The sequence below is a fragment of the Typopeltis vanoorti genome, chromosome 5 (genome assembly GCF_054136105.1).
Source record: "Typopeltis vanoorti isolate ZY-2024b chromosome 5, IOZ_Tvanoo_1.0, whole genome shotgun sequence".
NCBI lineage: Eukaryota > Metazoa > Arthropoda > Arachnida > Uropygi > Thelyphonidae > Typopeltis > Typopeltis vanoorti.
Window position 1 is genome coordinate 14,104,707 of NC_143553.1, and position 20,730 is coordinate 14,125,436.

Here is a 20,730-nt window from a genome sequence, read left to right on the forward strand (position 1 = left end):
TGTGTATGTGTTTGAGTTTGGTTGAAAGGGCAGTTTTCACTGGAACAAAGATTGTGGGCTCTATTGGTTAGAGTTTTAATAATGCCATATTACTGAGAGGGCGGGTGGGGGGAGAGAGTTTGTGAATGTATCTGCCTGTATGAGTAGGTTTTCTATATGCAGAGAAAGCAAGGTTACCATTAGGATGGCATGTTACTAAGGTGTCTAGGAAGGGTAGACTATTGTTATTTTCCTTTTTCATCATAAACTGGATTCTTGGATGTAGACTATTGAGGTGACTGAGGAAGGAATCTAATGTGTATGGGACATGAGGCCAAATAGAGAACACATCATCTACATATTTTAGCCAGATAGAAGATTTTAGAGGGGAAGAGTCTATGGCTCATTTTTATTATTATTATTATTATTATTAAACAAGACCTCATGGAGTCAAAGACTCATCTAGGAGGTCCTTTTATCTTACACACATCTCATCATACCGTGTCTTAAACACATTCAAACTACTTGCAGACACCACGCTCTCAGGCAAGGCATTCCAATCACTCACAACTCTGCACGAAAAAAACCTGCCTCTCACTCCCTTACTCACACCCTCCTTATACAGTTTCCAGGGATGACCTCTGGTTCTCCCCTGATCTCCCACTATTCTCTGTAGAACTTCTCCACCATTGATCCTATAACAACCCCTTACCAACTTGTAGGTCTCTATCATATCTCCCCTCTTCCTTCTCTCCATGAGACTCTGCAAATTACATCTTTTCAATCTTTCCTCATACTCAACATTCCAGAGGTCAGAAACTACCTTAGTCAGTCGCCTTTGGACCCTTTCCAACATCTCTTCATCCTTCTGAAAACCCGGTGACCAAATCTGGGCACAATAGTCCAAGTGTGGCCTAATCAAAGCCTTATACATTGGAACAAGTATCTCCCTACTTCTACATGTCAGTGTCCTCAGCATCATTCCCAGAAGTCTTTGTGTTGTCTTCACAATTTTGGCGATGTGTCCCCTAAATTTTAGATCCTTATCCACTATCACCCCCAGATCTCTTATTTCCTCTACTTCCAACAATATATTCTCACCAAGCATAAATTCTGCATCCCATCTTTGTTTTCCAAATTTTAAAACTTTACATTTTGCAACAGTGAACTCACATCCCCATTTGCTTGCCCAATCATTCAATTTATTCAAGTCTTCTTGCAAGGCCACAACATCTTCACTACTCTTTATGGTTCGTCCCAACTTTGCATCATCTGCAAACAACTGAATATCTCCATCCAAATCTTCACCAATATCATTAATATATAAGTTAAATAGTAATGGCCCTAAAACAGACCCCTGAGGCACTCCGCTAGTGACTTTCCTTTTCCTGGATATTGCACCCCCATACACAACTTGTTGATACCTATCAGATAGCCAGTCTCCAATCCAATGCACTAATCTAATATCCAACCCCATCTGAAAGAAAATTGGCAAGAGGTGGTAAGAAGGGGGAACCCATGACAGTTCCCTCAATCTGTTTTTAGATTTTGTTCTTCCAAGAAAAATAACCAGAGTTGATGGAAATATTGGAAGTATTAAAATTAGTTTTAATCCTTTCTCAGTGCTGATAATATTCCATTTAACCTCCAACATGAATTCTTCACAGCACTTAAGCCTCGACACACAGATTCTGATCATTCATGGTGAAGAAATAGTACGCAAAGGAAAACAATATGGAAAGTGGAAACTACGCTTACCGAGGCAATGAAATCAGCTGGCCTTTTTAAAAAGATGTCAGGACTCAAGAGTTATTCCTAACTGTGTTAGACTTAAAACCAAATTTAAATCAAATAAAGCTTTCTGGATATACAAACGTGCTAGTCTGGCACCATTACGAGAGCAGATTACTGCAACTCGTGCCAACCTCACTATGAAAACCTCACTATTGGCTGGTTACAATCAGAGCTCTCTGCTATACTCAATCCTGAACTTTGGTCCATTCTCTTTGGCATCTCAGAAGCTTCCTCTCAGAAAGAATTCCAAAAAATAAAAAAATAAGCATATCAAAATAAGTATACCTTTGTAAATCTAAACCACTACCTCAAGTTCAAAGTTCAACCGCTCCATACAGCAGTCAACCTATCATCTAAAAGATTCAGCGAAGATGCCGTTAGTGCCCTAAGCTTAGGACACAATTTTGCTGTTGCACCTGAAGAAGTTCCCGTATTGGATATTATGTACAACATCGAACGCGGAATTTGTCACTTAGATCCAGAAACAGCCAATAACATTAGACTTGACGTAACTAACATTCTCTCCTGGTCGTTATCTCCAAAAATTAATTTATCTTTCAGACAACCTCTGCCCTCAGAAAATTATGGAAAGAAAAAAGTAATGTCATCACCAGAGCTGATAAGGGTAATGCCACAGTTGTTCTTAACGCCTCAGAATATAATCGGAAAATGGATATTATTTTCCGTGATTGCGCTACCTACATGAGTTGAACATGATCTCACAAAAAATTTTTACTCAAGTTAAAAAAAAATTAAAAAAACCTACTTAAGAAAGTGTCCTCCTGGCCTCCTGACATTACAAAAAAACTCAAACCATTTGGTTCTTGTCCCCCCCGTATATACACTTTAAAAACTTAATTGAAAATCTTACTTTAAATAATACAGACATATTGGTCAGCTTTGACATCATCTCATTGTTTACCAATATTCCCCTAATTGACACCTTAACACTCTTAAAAAACGTTTTTCCTTCTGATATCTTAGAGCTCTTTCCCTTTGCCATCAACTCTGGTTATTTTTCTTGGTAGAAGAAAATCTACAAACAGATTGAGGGAACTGAAATGGGTTCCCCCCGCTCACCCCCTCTTGCCAATATTTTTACATGGAAAATTTTGAAAAACAAGCCATAGACTATTCCCCTCTAAAACCTTCTAACCGGCTAAGATATGTGGATGATGTGGGCCTCATGGCCCAGACACATTGGATTCCTTCCTCAGTCACCTCAATAGTCTACATCCAAGAATCCAGTTTATGATGGAAAAGGAAAATAACAATAGTCTACCCTTCCTAGACACCTTAGTAACATGCCTTCCTAATGGTAACCTTGCTTTCTCTGTATATAGAAAACCTACTTATACAGGCAGATACATTCACAAACTCTCCCACCACCCATCACCCCTCTCAGCAATATGGCATTATTAAAACTCTAACCAATAGAGCTCACAATCTTTGTTCCAGTGAAACTGCCCTTTCAACCAAACTCAAATACAACACCTTCCTTTCCAATGGCTACAGTGACTAGATAATTTAAAAAAAAATAAAGTCCTTCCACATTCCCCATCCATCTCTTCAGAAGGACTTCAGAAATGCCATCACCATACCTTACATCTGTGGTACATCAGAAAAAATAGCCCGATCATTAAAAAAGTACACCTCCATACAGCTTTTAAGCCACACCGTAAACTTGCTACCCTTATATGTTCCACCAAAGATCAGCTCCCTCCTCTCTCTCAGTGCCTGGAGTATATAGAGTACCTTGTGCTTGTAAACTGGCTGTCCAAAGATCAGCAACCATCTGGTTAGAAGAACACGTCATGATCACATGACACAAAACATGGTCTGGCCTTTCAGACCATGTTTTGGTCTGCAAGGCCAAGGTGGTTTTTTTTCCAGGATATCCTGGAAAAAAACCACCAAGCTCCACCAAAGTAAATTCAAAAAAGAAAGCCTGTTTTTTGAATCTGCATCTACACTCAGGAATCAACCTAATTTAAACAAATACGGATGCATTAAACTTCCCAAAATTTGGGAAACATTAATTAAAAACAGAAATCCCTTTTTACATCCTAGGACAACAGCTAATGCCCATAGAGGGCAGACCTCCTAGATAGGACTTTAGTTTCACTCACTATTGTATTGTATTTGTGTGTGTGTTGTTACAAAAAGTTTTTCTGTAAGCCCTGAAGATGTCTCAGTGACAGAGACAAAATATTGGAAGTGTTAAAATTAGTTTTAATCCTTTCTCAGTGCTGATAATATTCCATTAAACCTCCACCATGAATTCTTCACAGCACTTAAGCCTCAACACACATAGTCAGAAAGACCTGGGTTTGATTCTTGTCTGTGATGTGAGCAGCCTTTATCTGGTCTCTTTCAATGAAAGGTGAGTTAGCTGGACTCATACAGAAGTAGGGTTTTTTTCCCACCGGGAAACTCAGGTTTTTTGTTCCCCAGAAAAGGTAAACCAGCCCTGTGAACATACACATGGATTACAGTCAAGAATTCTTAAGACCGTCCCTCCCAGCCACATTCCTGATTCTTCAGCTATGCTGGTTCTGAGCCCGGTTAAAAATAGGGGAGATTGAGATGGTGCCGTACCTCCTCGTAAAAGGAGCTCATGTTCATTGTATCATCATACAAAATAAATAAATAAATAAACCATGAAACTACTGACCAACTGACATCACTTCAGTCCTGTCCAAAATAATGGAGAAAGTTATCAATAGCCAACTTCTCTACTACCTAGAGGCCAATCAGTTAATCAGTCACCAGTGCTAGCCTCTTAGCTTACATTACTCACCACTGGACATGTGCAATGGAAAGGTTTAACAATACTTGTTCTGTCACTCTTGACATTTCCAAAACTTTTGATTGTGTCAGTGAGGCTTACTAAACAACTGCCATCCTTTGGTTTACTCACCACCCTCTATGACTGGGATGCTAGCTTCCTCTCTAGCTATTTACTGTGCATCATGGTTGATAGCTTCGAGCTTCATCACTAATGCAGGAATACCTCAGGGCTCCATCCTATAACCTACCCTCTTTCTCATGTACATAAACAACCTACTCTCAATCACTGCTAATCCTATTCTCAGCTTTGCAGATGACAGTGTACTTTCCATTAATCCTACTCATTTGACAAACCAGAAAGTGCACAGATATCCCAGTTATCAAGAGCATCTACAACTAGTGCCTTAAACACTGATCTATGTACTGTCCTGGAAAAATTAGGTCACGTTCAATGCCACCAAAACACAATCTTGCCTATTCTCTTGAAAAAGAAATCTCAGCTCACATTAGTGACTCTCAGTGAACACAACTCACCAGACATCATATATCTTTACTTGGGCTAACATTCACCTCCAGCCTCTCCTTGCACAGACACATCACAACAATAGCTTCATCAGTATCCAAAAAACTAGGCATTCTCTTTCATTCAAGATGCTATTTTACACCCAACCAACTCTGAACAATATACAAATCTCAAATCTGCCCATGCTTAGAATACTGTTCACATGTTTTGGGGTGGAGCTTCACTAAAAATTCTTGACACTGTCCAGAGGAGAGCAATGTGGCTCATAGACACTCCCTCTCTTACAAATTCCCTTCAATTTCTATCTCACAGACACACTGTTTCAGTTCTGCATCTATTTTACAGGTATTTCAACGGTCGTTGCTCCAATGAACTGGCGTCCATCATTCCTCCACTTTCTGTTGCACCTAATACAAGAGCAGTAGCTACCCAGCATCCCTTTACAGTGCAAATGCAACTCACTAAACCTGCTTTTCTTCTTTCTCTTTCATTGCAGCTACCTCTGTCCTCTGGAAAAGTCTATCACAAGATATGTTTCCAAACAGCTACAATCCACATCTCTTCAAAAAAATGTCAATAAACTTCTGACTCCTCACCTACACCCAAGACAAACATTAATGTGCTTATAGGTCCTCTCACATATGGGATCAATGTGTGTGTATATGTGTATGTATATATATATATATATATATATACACCAGTGGCATCACATGCCCATTTCGGTTGGGTGTGCTGTCGTGACTTATGCAACCCACTCTACAAAATTCACATCAGTTTGACCATATCTACAATTCACAACTCTTCAAAAAAATGTCAATAAACTTCTGACTCCTCACCAACACACAAGACACAACATTAATGTGCTTATAGGTCCTTTCATATATGGGATCAATGTGTGTGTATATGTGTATGTATATATATATATATATATATATATATATATATATATATATATATATATATACACACCAGTGGCATCACATGCCCATTTCGGTTGGGTGTGCTGTCGCGACTTATGCAACCCACTCTACAAAATTCACGTCAGTTTTTTTTTTTTTGACCGTATGATTGCATCTTTATCAAAGTATGAAAGTTTCAAGAGTGCATAGCACATTAGTGCTCATCTTAATTAATCTAATTCAATTAAATGTAGGATAATTTTGAATACTTAAATTTATCAATTAATTGTAACCACTGCAGAGAATGGGGGACAATGTGTTTGTTTTAAGATATTGTTTGACTGTATATTACAAAACAATAATGAAGGAGAATATTATATTTGCTTGGTATATTTGAATTGCTCAAAGGTGTAAAATTTGGAAGAGGAGAATTAGGCTTATCTTCTTTGACTACAATACTGTTTCCCATTGCAATGAGGCTTATCTTCTTTGACTACAATACTGTTTCCCATTGCAAATATGGACAAAAATTTTACAAATTTATCTAAAATTATATATTAAAAACTTGTTATATTATATATAAAAAATTGCCTACTACATCAGTTCACACTTCATACACCCAAAACAGATGAAACTCAGAAAACAAAAACAGCAACTCATGACAAATGATAACATTCAATTGCATTGGTTGACACAATAACCAATCACAACCTCTAGGTGCTATTGTCTCAGAGCTCACCCTGCCTCACCTTCTGAGCAGTTTGAAACTACTAGAATGCTAAGAATTTGAAAAATTCTTAGCATTCTAGTAGTTTCTAGCATTGTAGTAGTAAAATTCTTCTTTTCAAAGGACTCAAAGGTGTATGTATTTTGACACACACACCTGGGCTATTAACACAAATGTGATGCAATGTTTACACATCGAAAAGTGTCCTCTTCATGAAACATTAGTATGTTGTGTTTAATTTTAGGAAGCATGCAAAGTCTGGAAACAATTAGGGGAGTCTTTAATGGGTTTAAATGCAAAAATATAATATCAGTGATAATGCTATTCGGTGGATGAGCACTGCACACCTAGCACACCCTGAATATTTACCCTTGATATATACACACATTGATCCCATATATGGGATCAAAAGTTTGGTAAATTTCCAATAAACGGTGATACAATTCGTTCATTCATACCAGTGTCAGCACGTATCATCTTTTTCATGACCCCTGGCAAAATTTTAGCCACGTGTGACCAGTAGTTCTCGTTTGGCAAATATTTAAAATGACCACGTTCACATTTTTCATAAAAATGGAGAAAAAATCAGTTTCGTGCAGTGATAAAACACTTTTATTTAAAGAAGTGGACGGCTGTGCGGATCAAAGCCGGGTTAGATGCAGTCCATGGGGACTCTGCATCAACATTAAGGACTATTATTTTTGGATAAATGAGTTTAAATATGGCTGTCAGTCCATTGAAGATGAAGTGCACTCCGGATGCCCGACTGCAGTCACTACAAAAGGAAAGGATTGACAAAATTCATGGTATCGTTATGGAAGACCGCCGAGTGAAAGTGAGTGAGATTGCTAAGATTGTAGGCACCTCAACAGAATCGGTATATAATATCCTGCATGAAAAAGTGTATATGAAAAAGCTGTGTGCGCGATGGGTGCCGCGATTATTGACCGTCGATCAAAAACACATGCAAAAAGACATTTCAGTCAGTTCTTGGCGATATTTAATCGCAATTCGTAGGATTTTTTTTGCATCAATTCGTAACTGTAGATGAAACTTGGATCCACCACTACACACCTGAGTCCAAGCAGCAGTCAAAGCAGTGAACAATGCCCGGTGAAAGAGCACCAAAAAAAAGCGAAGACCATTTTGTCAGCTGGGAAGGTGATGGCCACTGTTTTTTGGGATTCCCAAGGATTTATCATGATAGACTATTTGGAAAAGGGCAAGACAATAACAGGAGTCTATTATGTGTCATTGTTGGGCTGTTTAAAAGAAAAAGTGAGGAAGAAATGGCCAAGATTGGCACACAAAAAAGTACTCTTTCATCAGGACAATGCACCATCCCACACATCGGCCGTCGCAATGGCAAAATTGCACAAATTGAGGTTCAAATTGGTTCCACATCCACCGTATCCTCTGGACTTAGCCCCATGTGATTTCTTCTTGTTCTCAAACTTAAAAATTTGGCTCTGTGAGAAAAACGTTTCTTCAAAAGAGGATGTCATCAAGGCTGTCAATGACTATTTGCACAATTTGACAAATCCTACTTTTTAGATGGGTTGAAAAAATTGGAAAATCTCTTGACCAAATGTGTAGACCTCGATGGAGACTATGTTGAGAAATAAAGGTGATTTTTCCAAAAAAATGTATTTAACTTATTTCTTTACCAAACTTTTCAAACAATCCTTGTATGAGGAGTCAGAAGTTTATTGATATTATATATATATATATATATATATATATATATACATACACACACACACACACACACACACAAAGATCAAAGATTGCTTCCACATATGTTCTCTCGGACAACCTACTTGAACAGGGGGAGAATGGTATGGAAGTAGATTGTATGACCTCTTGCAGAATATGAGCAGGTAAGCATAAGGAAGAAGGTATTAAATATGTTATTAACAAGAGAAAGGTTATTGCTGTCAAGAATATGCTCAGCAACACAGTCTCATTTATCTGTATTAGCATAACCCCACAGTGTTGTATCCGTTAAAGTCACCAAAAGAAGTATGGTCTCAGGCAGCTAGAATATAAGATTATCCAAATCAATCTCACTTAACTCAGAACCCAGTGGTAAATAAATGAAACATATTCTAGTAAGAAATCCCATAGATAGGTGAATCAATACTGCTTCCAGAGCAGTATTAAGCTGCACATGTTGGAAAAGTGAATGACTGTCTACTGGGAAAGCTACTACACCACAAGCAGGATCATCTCTAGTTCTGTCCTTTGCAAACACAGTGGAATTCCTTCAGGACATGTCCTGCAGAAAGAAACACAAATTTTGTGTTTCTACAGTAGAATTTTGATATTATGTATGGAAGTATGGCCAGTGTCTTTATCTTCCTCTAGAAAAATATTTAATACTTAAATATCTAACATTAAATATTTAAAGGGGATCATCTGTTATGTTTTATTCAGATACAGAACTATCCATTTCTCCTGTGGGATGTCTGCTGGTTTATCTTTCAATGATATCCTTCCCATAATTTTCTTGTCATGTGATGTATGGGTCACATCATTTTTGGTAGCGAGTTTCAGGAGTGAGACTGTAAGACAGCGTTTCCCAAACTTTTCCTACAACAGAACACTTCACAAATCCTGAAATTTTCACAGAACACCTTGGTTATTTTGTAATGTATTAATTAATAATTTTGTTAATTTAGCTGATTTTTATTAATTAATAACGATCATTAATTTAGCTGATTTTTATTATTAATTAATAACTGATCATTAATTAATAATTAGTAAACAATTAAACATAAACATCATTAAATTAATTTGTGCTGATTTTCATTGACATATCCCATTCTGATCACCAAAAATGTATAATATTATAAGTACTTACGAGTGAATGCAGACTTTTTCTCCTGTGTGCTGGTAGTTCCCCCTCCTTTTGTACATCCTGGAGATCGCTTTGTAGGCTGGCGGGGGATAACTAACTATCTGTTGCATCAAAAAAACACCTTCAATAAGAGATTTCTTAATACCAAAATTAAACAAAGTCCCTTGTCTCTTATTCATATTAAAATTTAAATCTGCAGGCCTATTACTTTTAAAAAATCATGGCACTACAGTTTCAAAACTTTCACCCTACAATACGAACATGCAAAGAAAGTATTCAGTATTACTAGATTTGAGAACCGGATACAGACTACCTTGATCTTCAATTTTAGTGGAAAAATTTTCTTTATACTTCCGTGAGGATTGGTCACTAACATTTGCAACACAGATGTTATTTCGTTCAGTTTTGAGAACAGAGGATATGCTGCCCATTGTTGTAATCAGCTTGCAGGCAATTTTTATGACCAGTCATAAACAGCGTTATTCGCTTTCCTAAATGTTGAAAGGTTTCGATGTGTGAAAATTAACGATAATTCATGAATACTTCCACATTTAAAAATACACGGCTTGGTCACTAACATTTGCTACACAGATGTTATTAGGCATTCTGGGTCTGAGCTTTTCGACATATTCATGAATATTATTCTCCTCAGAATATTTCCACTATAAAATATTTATTCATGAAAAATGCTTAGAAAACTAAAATGACAAATTCCAGGAGAACTTCTCATGGAACACAGTTTGGGAAACCCTGCTGTAAGAGATGATGTGACCAATATGCTCCCTAGGGAAGCACTAATGATCATTAAGTTCAGATATGTTGGAATTATTGGATGGTTGTATAGACATACTAGTCTGAGTTGCTTTTAGTGTTGAGTTCTCAAGGCCAATTTGCCTGCTTTGCGGGATGAAAAACCCCAGGATAAACTGGAATAAAAACCCTACTGTCCACACCCAAGACCAGCTAACTTGGCTATGGCTGAGGAAGATCCTTCAGTTCTTCACGTCTCCGACGGGAATCGAACCTAGGACACTCCTTCTCCAGGCATATGGTTGTGAAGTGCACAGCCACTAGGCTAATACGTGAACTAGTAATTTACTCACATTTTATAATAGAGCGACAGCTGAGTTGAATAAAGGAAATGACTACACCATGGTATTGCTAGATTTCATGAAAATATTTAACAGATTACTGCACGAAAAGCTATTATATAATTTGGAGTAAATGGGAATGGATATGAAGCTAATGACATCGATGAGGGGTGGAATGGCTGAAACTAGGGAGCAGTATATGGTGGAGTGGAATCTAGGAAATTGAGGGTGACTGGTTGAGTGCCTAGGCTCTGTACTAGGACCACTGCTGTTTATTTGTATACTAATGATATATGAATAATTGAAGGAGAATATCCAGATATTTGCTGCTAAGAAAAAACTGAGATGGACAATAGTTAATAAAGGTGACGTAAAGATCCTGTAGGATGATTTAAATAGTTTGGCAATGTGCACAAAGGATAACAGTTGTCAATTTTAATTTGCCAAAATATACGATTATGCATTTTGGGATGAAAAATTTACATATGGTGTATTACCTTGATGATCCTGGATTGCAGGAAATCCAGGACCATCAAGTCCTGGATTTTCTAAAGTATTTGGGGTATGATGGTGGACAGAGAGTTGCAGTTTAGTAATAAAAAACCTGGCAAAATAACAAGAAAGGATTACTTGGAAGAACATATTGACTAGTAGAGATAGGGACATTATTATGTTATCCCTCTTTATAAGGATGTGATATTGCCACATCTTGGCATGTGTACAGATTTGGTCACCTGGATTTCTTGGGAATGAGGAGGTAGTGGAGTGAATACAGAGATGACTGGTGAAGATGGTAGCAGGTCTGTGGAATGTTCTCCATGAGGATACACTAAAGGTGTGTAGGTTGAAAACTTTAGTTAACAAGTGGAGAAGAGGAAAGATGACAGAAACTTATGAGTTATTAAATGGCTTCTGTAAGGCTGATACAAAAGAAAAATTTCAATACAGAATGAGTATGGACAGAACTATAATCATTTCTAAAAGTTGTATAAGATTATTGTTATTAAGGCTGCAAGGAATGAATGTTTTTTTTTTTTTTTTGCCTGGAGAATGGTGAAAGATTGGCATGCACTGCCAGAGGTGGATGTGAGTATTCTGACTCCATGTAGGTAACTATAGTGATAATGATGATCAATATAGGAGGAGTTAGTGAGTTCAGAGCAAGAATAAGAATAAAAATGTATGAGAGAAAGACTCTAGTTAAGTTACTCCTCTCACAGTGAGACTTGAAATAGTGCAGAGGACTGATGAGGGTGATGATAATTTACTGAATGCCAGATGACAAATACCTTCAGATAATTAAAGTAACATATTTCTTATGTGTAATCTGTTATTAGGAATATAATAAATGGATATTTACCTGCATCAAATGGAACAGAAAACACAAAGGCAGAGCTGTTAATGTGGTGGAAATCAACAGCTCGTTTATAAAAGAGTTCCTCTATACTTCTGGTATATATATCATAGAATGATCTGAAAAAGAAGTGTATTAGGAAATTAAAGTTAAATTTTTGTCATAAAGTTTTGTTTAACTTGGAATTAACATGAAGTAAATTACCAATTTTTGTAATCAAAAGTTGAAAATCTATGGTAAAATAATTACTACCACCAAAAAAAAAAAAAAGTGAGAAAGATACAAATACATTGTAACCACTGATATCAAATGTAAAATTATGCAAATAGGAGAATAATAATGCAGGTATTTTAAATTATTATAAATTAAAAAGAATTTATAATAATAATAACTACTATTATTATTACATTACAGGTATTTTATTAAAAAGAATTTATAATATATTATTATAATTTATTATTATTACCACAATGAGTCTGTGACTCCATGGAGTCAGCAGACTCATCGTGGGAGGTTCATTCAACTGACAACATACCTATCATACAGAATCTTAAAATCATTAAGGCTCCCCACATTAACAACATATTCTAGTAATTCATTTCATACACTGACAATTCTCCATGTAAAAATATACTCCTCACACCTCTTCACCACCCTCATACATAACTTCCAGTAATTGCCTCTGGTTCTTCCATTCTCACCTTGAACTCTTTGTTATAATCCTAATCTAATAAAATCCCATCACTAAATTAATTGTCTCTATCATATCACCTGTTTTCCTCCTATCCACCAAACATTGCAATTCACATAACTCCAACCTTTCTCATTAGTGAGAATTCCAGAATCCTGAATTTGTCTTAGTCACACATCTCTGGACCCTCTCCAAAGTTTTCCCATCACATTGAAAATCAGGTGACCAAATCAGGTGAATGCTTCCATGGACAGGGGAGAAGGATACACAGTAATATACTTAGATTTTGCAAAGGCATTTGATAGATTACCTCATGATAGGTTGACAGTCAAACTAGAGCAGATGGGGTTGGATATTAAATTGGTGCATTGGATTGGAGACTGGTTATCTGATAGGTATCAACAAGTTGTGTATGGGGGAGTGATATCCAGGAAAAGGAAAGTTACTAGTGGTGTGCCTCAGTGGTCTGTTTTAGGGCCATTGCTGTTTAACTTGTATATTAATGATATTAGTGAACATTTGGATTGAGATATTTAGTTGTTTGCAGATGATGCAAAGTTGGGACGAACCATGAAGAGTAGAGAGTATGTTGTGGCCTTACAAAAATACTAGAATAAATTGAGTGATTGGGCACGGGAATGGGAATGTGAGTTCAATGTTGCAAAATGTAAGGTTTTAAAATTTTGAAAACAAAAATGGGATGCAGAATTTATGCTTGGTGAGGATATATTGTCGGAGGTGGAGGAAATAAGAGATCTGGGGGTGATAGTGGATAAGGATCGGAAATTTAGGGGACACACATAGCCAAAACTATGACACAAAGGCTTCTGGGAATGATGAAAAGGACACTGACTTGTATAAGTACGGAGATTCTTGTTCCATTATAAGGCTTTGATTAGGCCACAACATAGACCACTGTACCCAGATTTGGTCACCTGGTTTTCAAAAGGATGAAGAGATGTTGGTAAGGGAAACAGAGGGACTGTTTCCCTTACCAACTAAGGTAGTTGTTGACCTCTAGAATGTCGGGTATGAGGAAAGATTGAGAAGATGCAACTTGCATAGTCTGGTGGACAGGAGGAGGAGGGGACATATGATAGAGACCTACAAGTTATTAAGGGGTTGTTATAGGATCAATGCTGGAGAGGTTCTACAGAAAATAGTGGGAGATCAGGGGAAAACCAGAGGTCATCCCTGGAAGCTGTATAAGGAGGGTGTGTGTGTAGGGGAGTGATGACCAGGTTTTTTTCATGCAGAGTTGTGAATGAGTGGAATGCCTTGCCTGAGAGCATGGTGTCTGCAGAGAATTTGAGTGTGTTTAAAGCACGGTATGATGAGCTGTGTGTTTGATAAAAGGACCTCCTAGATGAGTCTTTGACGCCATGGGGGTCTTGGGTAATAATAATAATAATAATCTCAGCACAATATTCCAAGTGCTTTATACAATGGTATAACCACCTCCTTATCCCTACATGTTGGTGTTGTACTTCTCATAGTTGTACTACGATGTGCAGTCTTTGAAACACTTGTAATAAGAATCTAAACTTCAGTCTACTCTCAACCATCACTTCCCAATTTAGAAACTAATTCACTTATTGTAGTACAGCACTATTCAGTATAGTACAAAGCATTATATTTCTGCACTCTAAAATGCAACACCTGGCACTTGTTAATAATAAAAGTATAATCCCATTCCTCTGTCCAGGTCAAAAGTCTATATTCTAATCTTTCTGAAGGGAATTAACCTCACCAGTGCTACTTATAATTCTTCTCAACTTTGCATCATCAGCAAACTACTGAAGATCTCCATTCCACATGATATATCATCTAAAAACAGGTTAAATAGCAACAGGGAAGATCTTCTGTCCCTTCTATCCTAGAAGCTGGGCTCGCTTCTTTGAGGAAAGCTCCTCTCAAGCCCCAACAAAGACTGTTTTTCCTTTCCTACTATCTCCTACCTCACTTTTACCACAAGTTGGTGCTTGGTAGGACACATATCTCGGTACTGTCCCGAATGGACAGTGCTACCCGTTCAGTTGTGAGATCATGGCTCCGACTGCCACCTGACACTCCTACTGCATATTTCCATGTGAGGGTGAAGGATGGTGAGCTCGGGGTCCCATCACTTGGATGGCTGATCCCATGCCTGCAGCTGTCAAGAATGACATAGTTAGAACGATCTTATTCCCCTGTCTGTAGAGAGGTTTTCCATTGCCCATTAATACAAGGACTTTAGGCGGGCTAAAGGCTAGTCCCATTATCAAGGTACTTTAATCGAGTCAGCACCTGCAGAACACAAGAGGTGGGCATCTCTGTTGCACTGTTCTGTAGATGGTGCTCCTTTAAAAGAGTCATATCTGGTGCCTCCCCAGCATGACTGGGTAAGGGATGGCACCAGACTCCTCCCTGGGTTCGAGTATATTGACCTTATCAGGACGAGGATCAATGCCCTGCCTACTTGAGCCAACGCAGCTAGATGGGGTAGTGACGACTCAAACTATAGAGCTGGCTGCCACTACAGTGAGATGTTGTCTCATATAGTCAAGTTGCTTCCACACCCATGGAGTCCACGTGCAGAGGCATGATGCCGTGGTCTCCATTCTGAACAACAGATTTAAAAAGCATTAAACCGAGAATGCCATTCATTTGCCCATCTATCTAGCTTATTAAAATCCTCTTGCAGGGCTGCCGCATCTGCACTATTACTAATAATCATTCCAAGCTTCGCATCATCTGCAAACAACTGAATATCCCCTTGCAATCCACTAACAATGTCATTGATATAAAGGGTAAACAATATAGTTCCCAGTACTGAGCCCTGTGGGACCCCACTTGTAACCCTCTGCTTCCTTGAAACTGCCCCACCATACACAACTCTCTGATAGCTATCGGACAGCCAATCCTGAATCCAGTTGGCCAATCTGATATCCAGACCCATGTGCTGCAAGTTAAATATCAGCTTATCATGTGGCACCCTGTCAAATGCCTTCGCTAAGTCTAAGAAAATGGCAGTATATGCCTTTCTCTCATCTAATGCTCTTGCAACTTTATCATAAAAGGCTAGCATATTGCTAAAACAAGAGCGCCCTTTCATAAATCCATGTTGACTCTCACAGATAACATTACCCTCACCTGCCCAATACTGTATACGGTCCTTCTTTACTTTTTCCAGGATCATACTAACTACTAATGACACACAAACTGTTCTATAATAAGACACTTCCAGTCTGCTACTGCCTTTATGCAATGGCACTATCTTACCTTCCTTCCTTTCCAGCAGCCAGACTTTGATTGAAAAGCCAGGTCAAAGGCACTGTCAGTTCCCTAGCACATTTTATCAAAATTCGTGGTGAAATACCATCCAGTCCCAAAGCTTTACTGATATCCAGAGTACTCAGTATTTGAAACACACTCTTCTCCTGTACCTCTAAACCTTGAACCTGCCCTATCTCTCTAGCATTAAAACTGATTCCTCCAGGATGAAATACTCCAATAAAGTGTTCATTGAACAATTCTACTATGTCCTCTGCATCAGTCACTCTATTCCCATTATTATTCCACAATATCATTCTTCAACAATCATTTCTCCTCCTACTGTCCACATATCTAAAAAATTCCCTAGGATTTTCTTTGGATTTTCTTAGGGCTAATCTCCTCTCATATTTCAGTTTCGTCTTCCTTACCATAATAGTCACTCTTCTGGCCTTTGTCTTATACTCTTCATGCATATTCTCTTCTCCTGTCTCCTTATATCTCTTACACAGCCTCTTTTTCGCATGCAATTCCTGTTTAATATTGTTTGTCATCCACTTTACTCCAAATTGTGTCCTCTTGTTCATTCGTGGTATACAACTTACCATTGCTGCTAACAAATATTCTTTCATAATTTCCCATGCACTAATGATATCCCGGCCTTCCAATTCCTCCCTCCATGAAACTTCTCCAAGTTGACATCTTAGACTATTGCAATCACCTGCCTTATAATTTCACATACGTTCCTGTCTCTTTGATATTCCTGCATGTATGTTCATTTTCCAAGTCAAAACCATATGGTCACTCTCTCCAACTGGTGGGAGAGATGTCATCTCAGTTATTATCAACTCTTCTGATGTTATAACCAAATCCAAAATTCTTGAACCTCTTGTTCCCTCTATTACATGTTGCCTGAGACATTTGTCCCTTAAGAATTCTAAAAATTCCATTCCCTTATTGCTACATGCATCTTCCTCTTCCCAGTTTATACTACTGTAGTTAAAATCTCCCATAACAATCATTCTTCTTGCACTTGCCAAACTCAACTGTCTAAACATTTCCTGGTCCCCACCCTCTGTGCTCCTGGGTCTGTAGCAACATCCCACTAAGTATCCTGTCTTGCCCACTTCTACCTCACACCATATGTTTTCAAAATCATTAGTGTCACTGCCTTCCAAAGTCTCCACTCTTAGAGGACATAGGTCATCACTTATCATAAGCAGTACTGCACCACCACACTTTCCCTTCCTATCCTGCCGAAAAATGCTGTACCCAGCGACTTCTATTCCTGCTATTTATATCCTCTTCTGTCAACCACGTCTCAGTGATCCCAATAATTTTTGGCCAGGCTGATGCTATCTGCACCACCAATTCCTCTCCCTTATTCCGTATACTCCTGGCATTAGTATATAGCGTATAACATATAATGCCGTTGTTTCTATACCCAGCATTATCCCCTCTAGACTCCACTGGGCTCAGCGTTACCCAATGTCGTCCCCCTTCTCCCAAGTACCCATTCTCACAAGATGCCACTCCTGCTACCATCCTCCCTGGGACACGCTCCAAGCATCCACATATTCCAGTCCTCACACATTCTAGCTATTATGTCATTCAATATTACCGCTCTTCTGCTCAGTTCATCATTATGATACCTAGGCAACACACACACTATCTTTCCTCTCTGTGTCTTCTTTCGTACCATCTCAAGCAAGAATCTCATATCTCTTGATATGAGATTCTTGCTTGAGATGGTACCCTATTTACACCACCACTCAAGTCATTTGTTCCCACCATCACAATCATCTCATCCGCCCTTTCACCTCTCTTAACTGCCATAGCCACCCTTTCTATCGTTCCTGCTGGCAAACACTCCTTAGGCATCCTATCTTGAACACCACGGATCATTGAGTTCCCATACATTATACCACTTACCATTCCCTCTCTCCTATTGTTTCCATTTTCTCCTCTTCTTTCATTCCCATACCTCTCTCTCATTGCCTCTCTTCTATTGTTTCCATTTTCTCCTCTTCTAGCACTCCCATACCTCTCTCTCATTCCATTCTCTCCTCTTCTAGCACTGCCATACCTCTCTCTGTCATTCCGTCTCTCCTACTGTTTCCATTCTCTCCTCCTCTAGCACTCCCCTGCCTCTCTCTCATTTCGTCTCTCCTACTGTTTCTATTCTCTCCTCTTCTAGCACTTCCATACCTCTCTCTCTCTCCTGTTTCCATTTGCTCCATTTCCATATCCATTCTCTCCTCTTTTATCATTCACAAATTTCTCTCCTCTCCTATTATTACCCAAACTCTCTCTCTCTCTCTCTCTCTCTCCCCCTATTCCGATTTGCCTTGCATTTATCTCTTCCATTCTTCTAATCTCATCTTTCATACTTATCATACTTCTCCCAAGACATTCCACCTCCTCTTTCAGCTCCTCCATCTCCCTCTGCAGGTCAGTCACTCTAAATCGAAATTCACTCTCCCAAACAAAACCATCTAAACTTTCACAGTCGCTCACGCCTTCTACACTATCAACTATTATTTTCTCATTCACATTTTTTTCTTCATTCTCTCCTATCACACTACTCATCTTCCTGTATTGATTTCCTGTTCCTAGAGCAACAAGGTCAGTTATTGAGATATCTGCTGCATTTATTTCCTCCGACTGCCTGCACTTTAAACACACACGCACCCCATCCTCTCTCACAAGTCAGATATCCAATTCCCGAGACGCATACATGCCGCAAATACTGCATGCCACAAAGTCCCTTATTATATTGCTTATAATAGAGTGCCTAAATGGCAGAGGACTTGGCAACACGCCATTTGCGACTGCATCTGAATCCGCCATCATTCGTTACTGCCGAGGGACTACTAGCATAATCGTTAATTATTCAAATTAGTTTCAAAAATAAACGCTCAATAAGTATTAGGGAGTATAAATAAATAAAAAAGTAATTAACAATTATAAGCAAAACAAAACATCAAGTACACTAAATAAAATGAAATAAAACTAAATACAGTAATGAAAACTTAGCTTTGTCTTGTCTTCCACCGTTATGCATCCGCTCCGTCTTCTCGGTAAACAAAATACATAATATCGCGACGGTACTAACTTCAAAAAACAACCACTATAGTACACTAGTATTCCAGAGAAGCAATTTAACAGTGAAAAACATAAAAAAACAGACTATTCACCGATTAAAAACTCACTTTCTTCAGCATAGCTCAAAAAAAAAAGTGATGAGGAAAGGGATCTTGGAGTGTTAATAGATAGCAAGTTGAAGTTCAGGGACCATGTAGCAAAGATTGCAAATACAACTCAAAAGATAATTGCAATGCTGAAAAGAACATTCATATGTAAAGATAAGGATGTCATTTTGCCTCTTTATACGGCCTTGATAAGACCTCACTTGGACTACTGTGCACAGGTCTGGTCTCCTGGTTTTTGTTGTGATTCTGATATATTGGAGAGAGTGCAAGGGAGAGTGTTAAAAATGATATCTGGATTATGGAATACTGATTATGAAGACATATTGAGAATTTGTAGACTGCTGGCACTAACAAACAGGAGAAAGATGGGTGATATGATTAAGACTTGCAAACTTCTGAAAGGGTCATGCAGGATTTCAGTTGATGAAATTTTTCAATTTATTGAGGATGGGGAAAGGACAAGAGGGTATCCTTGGAAGCTGAGAATGAATGCAGTAAGAAGGGGATGAGGGCTAGATTTTTCTCTTATTGGGTGGTTCATGATTGGAATGGATTGCTAATGGATGTTGTGAGTGCAAGCAGTGTGAATGAATTGAAGAATAAGTATGAGTTGCACCACCTTTAGACTTGAACTACGTTCAGGCACAAACTTAACTGTTTGCTTACTTGGGATTAGGAGTAAAATAACTAAGTTTATAAAATTACTTAGTAACCCTAATATACATTACCCAAGGTAAAAAAAAACATCTATATCTCCTCCAGAGATTTTTATTAAAAATAATAACACCTTGTTACAACTTGTATAGGTAAAGTTGATAAGGCTCTGTATTACTAAAACCTTGGTATTTAGGGTCTAGCTACTCACTGAGGAGACCCCAAAAAAGGTTGAAACCAGTCTAGGTAGTGACCCCACCCATAATGTATTGCAGTATACATCTCTTATTGAGATGTGCTTTACATTATGCAAAATACTAAGAATAGTGATCAGAGCTTTTCCCACCTTTACTATGAGTTGCACGCCCTTTAGACTTGAACTACGTTCAGGCGCAAACTTAACTGTTTGCTTACTTGGGATTAGGAGTAAAATAACTAAGTTTATAAAATTACTTAGTAACCATAATATACATTACCCAAGGTAAAAAAAAAAAACTAATTTATATATACAGGGTGTTCGGGATAAATTTGACAGTTTCGTAAGGAAAAAGAAAATCTTCTTTGTATCTATTAAATTTAATGAATTGACAAAAAAACATTACAGGCAGAGTTAATTACAATACTATCAACAAGATTTACTCAAAATAACCACCATTAGCATCGATCACAGCTTCAATTCTGCTTCGGAACCTCGAACAAGCTGATGCTACAGTCTCCCTGGGAAGGGCCGCAAAAACTGTTTTAATTTTATCCATTAACTGGGCTTTTGTATTACTGGAAGTGCGATTGGTGTCTTTTTCAACTGCGCCCCATACAAAATAATCCATGGGGTTAAGGTCTGGGGAGTTTGGAGGCCAAACATTTGGACTGGTGAAGTCGTAGAAATTTTCAGACAACCATTTTT

The 20,730-nt window shown here is 38.2% G+C and overlaps 1 protein-coding gene across 4 annotated transcripts in view; it reads right to left on the reverse strand.

Moving 5' to 3' along the window:
* LOC150106232 (voltage-dependent calcium channel subunit alpha-2/delta-3-like) overlaps nt 1-20,730 on the reverse strand; it is a 2,133,114-nt gene that overhangs the window by 655,094 nt on the left and 1,457,290 nt on the right. For all 4 annotated transcript variants that reach the window (XM_090393048.1, XM_090393049.1, XM_090393047.1 and 1 more), the window contains one exon: nt 12,024-12,136. In XM_090393048.1, the coding sequence (XP_090249174.1) occupies nt 12,024-12,136 (113 nt within the window). The remainder of the gene's footprint in view (nt 1-12,023; nt 12,137-20,730) is intronic.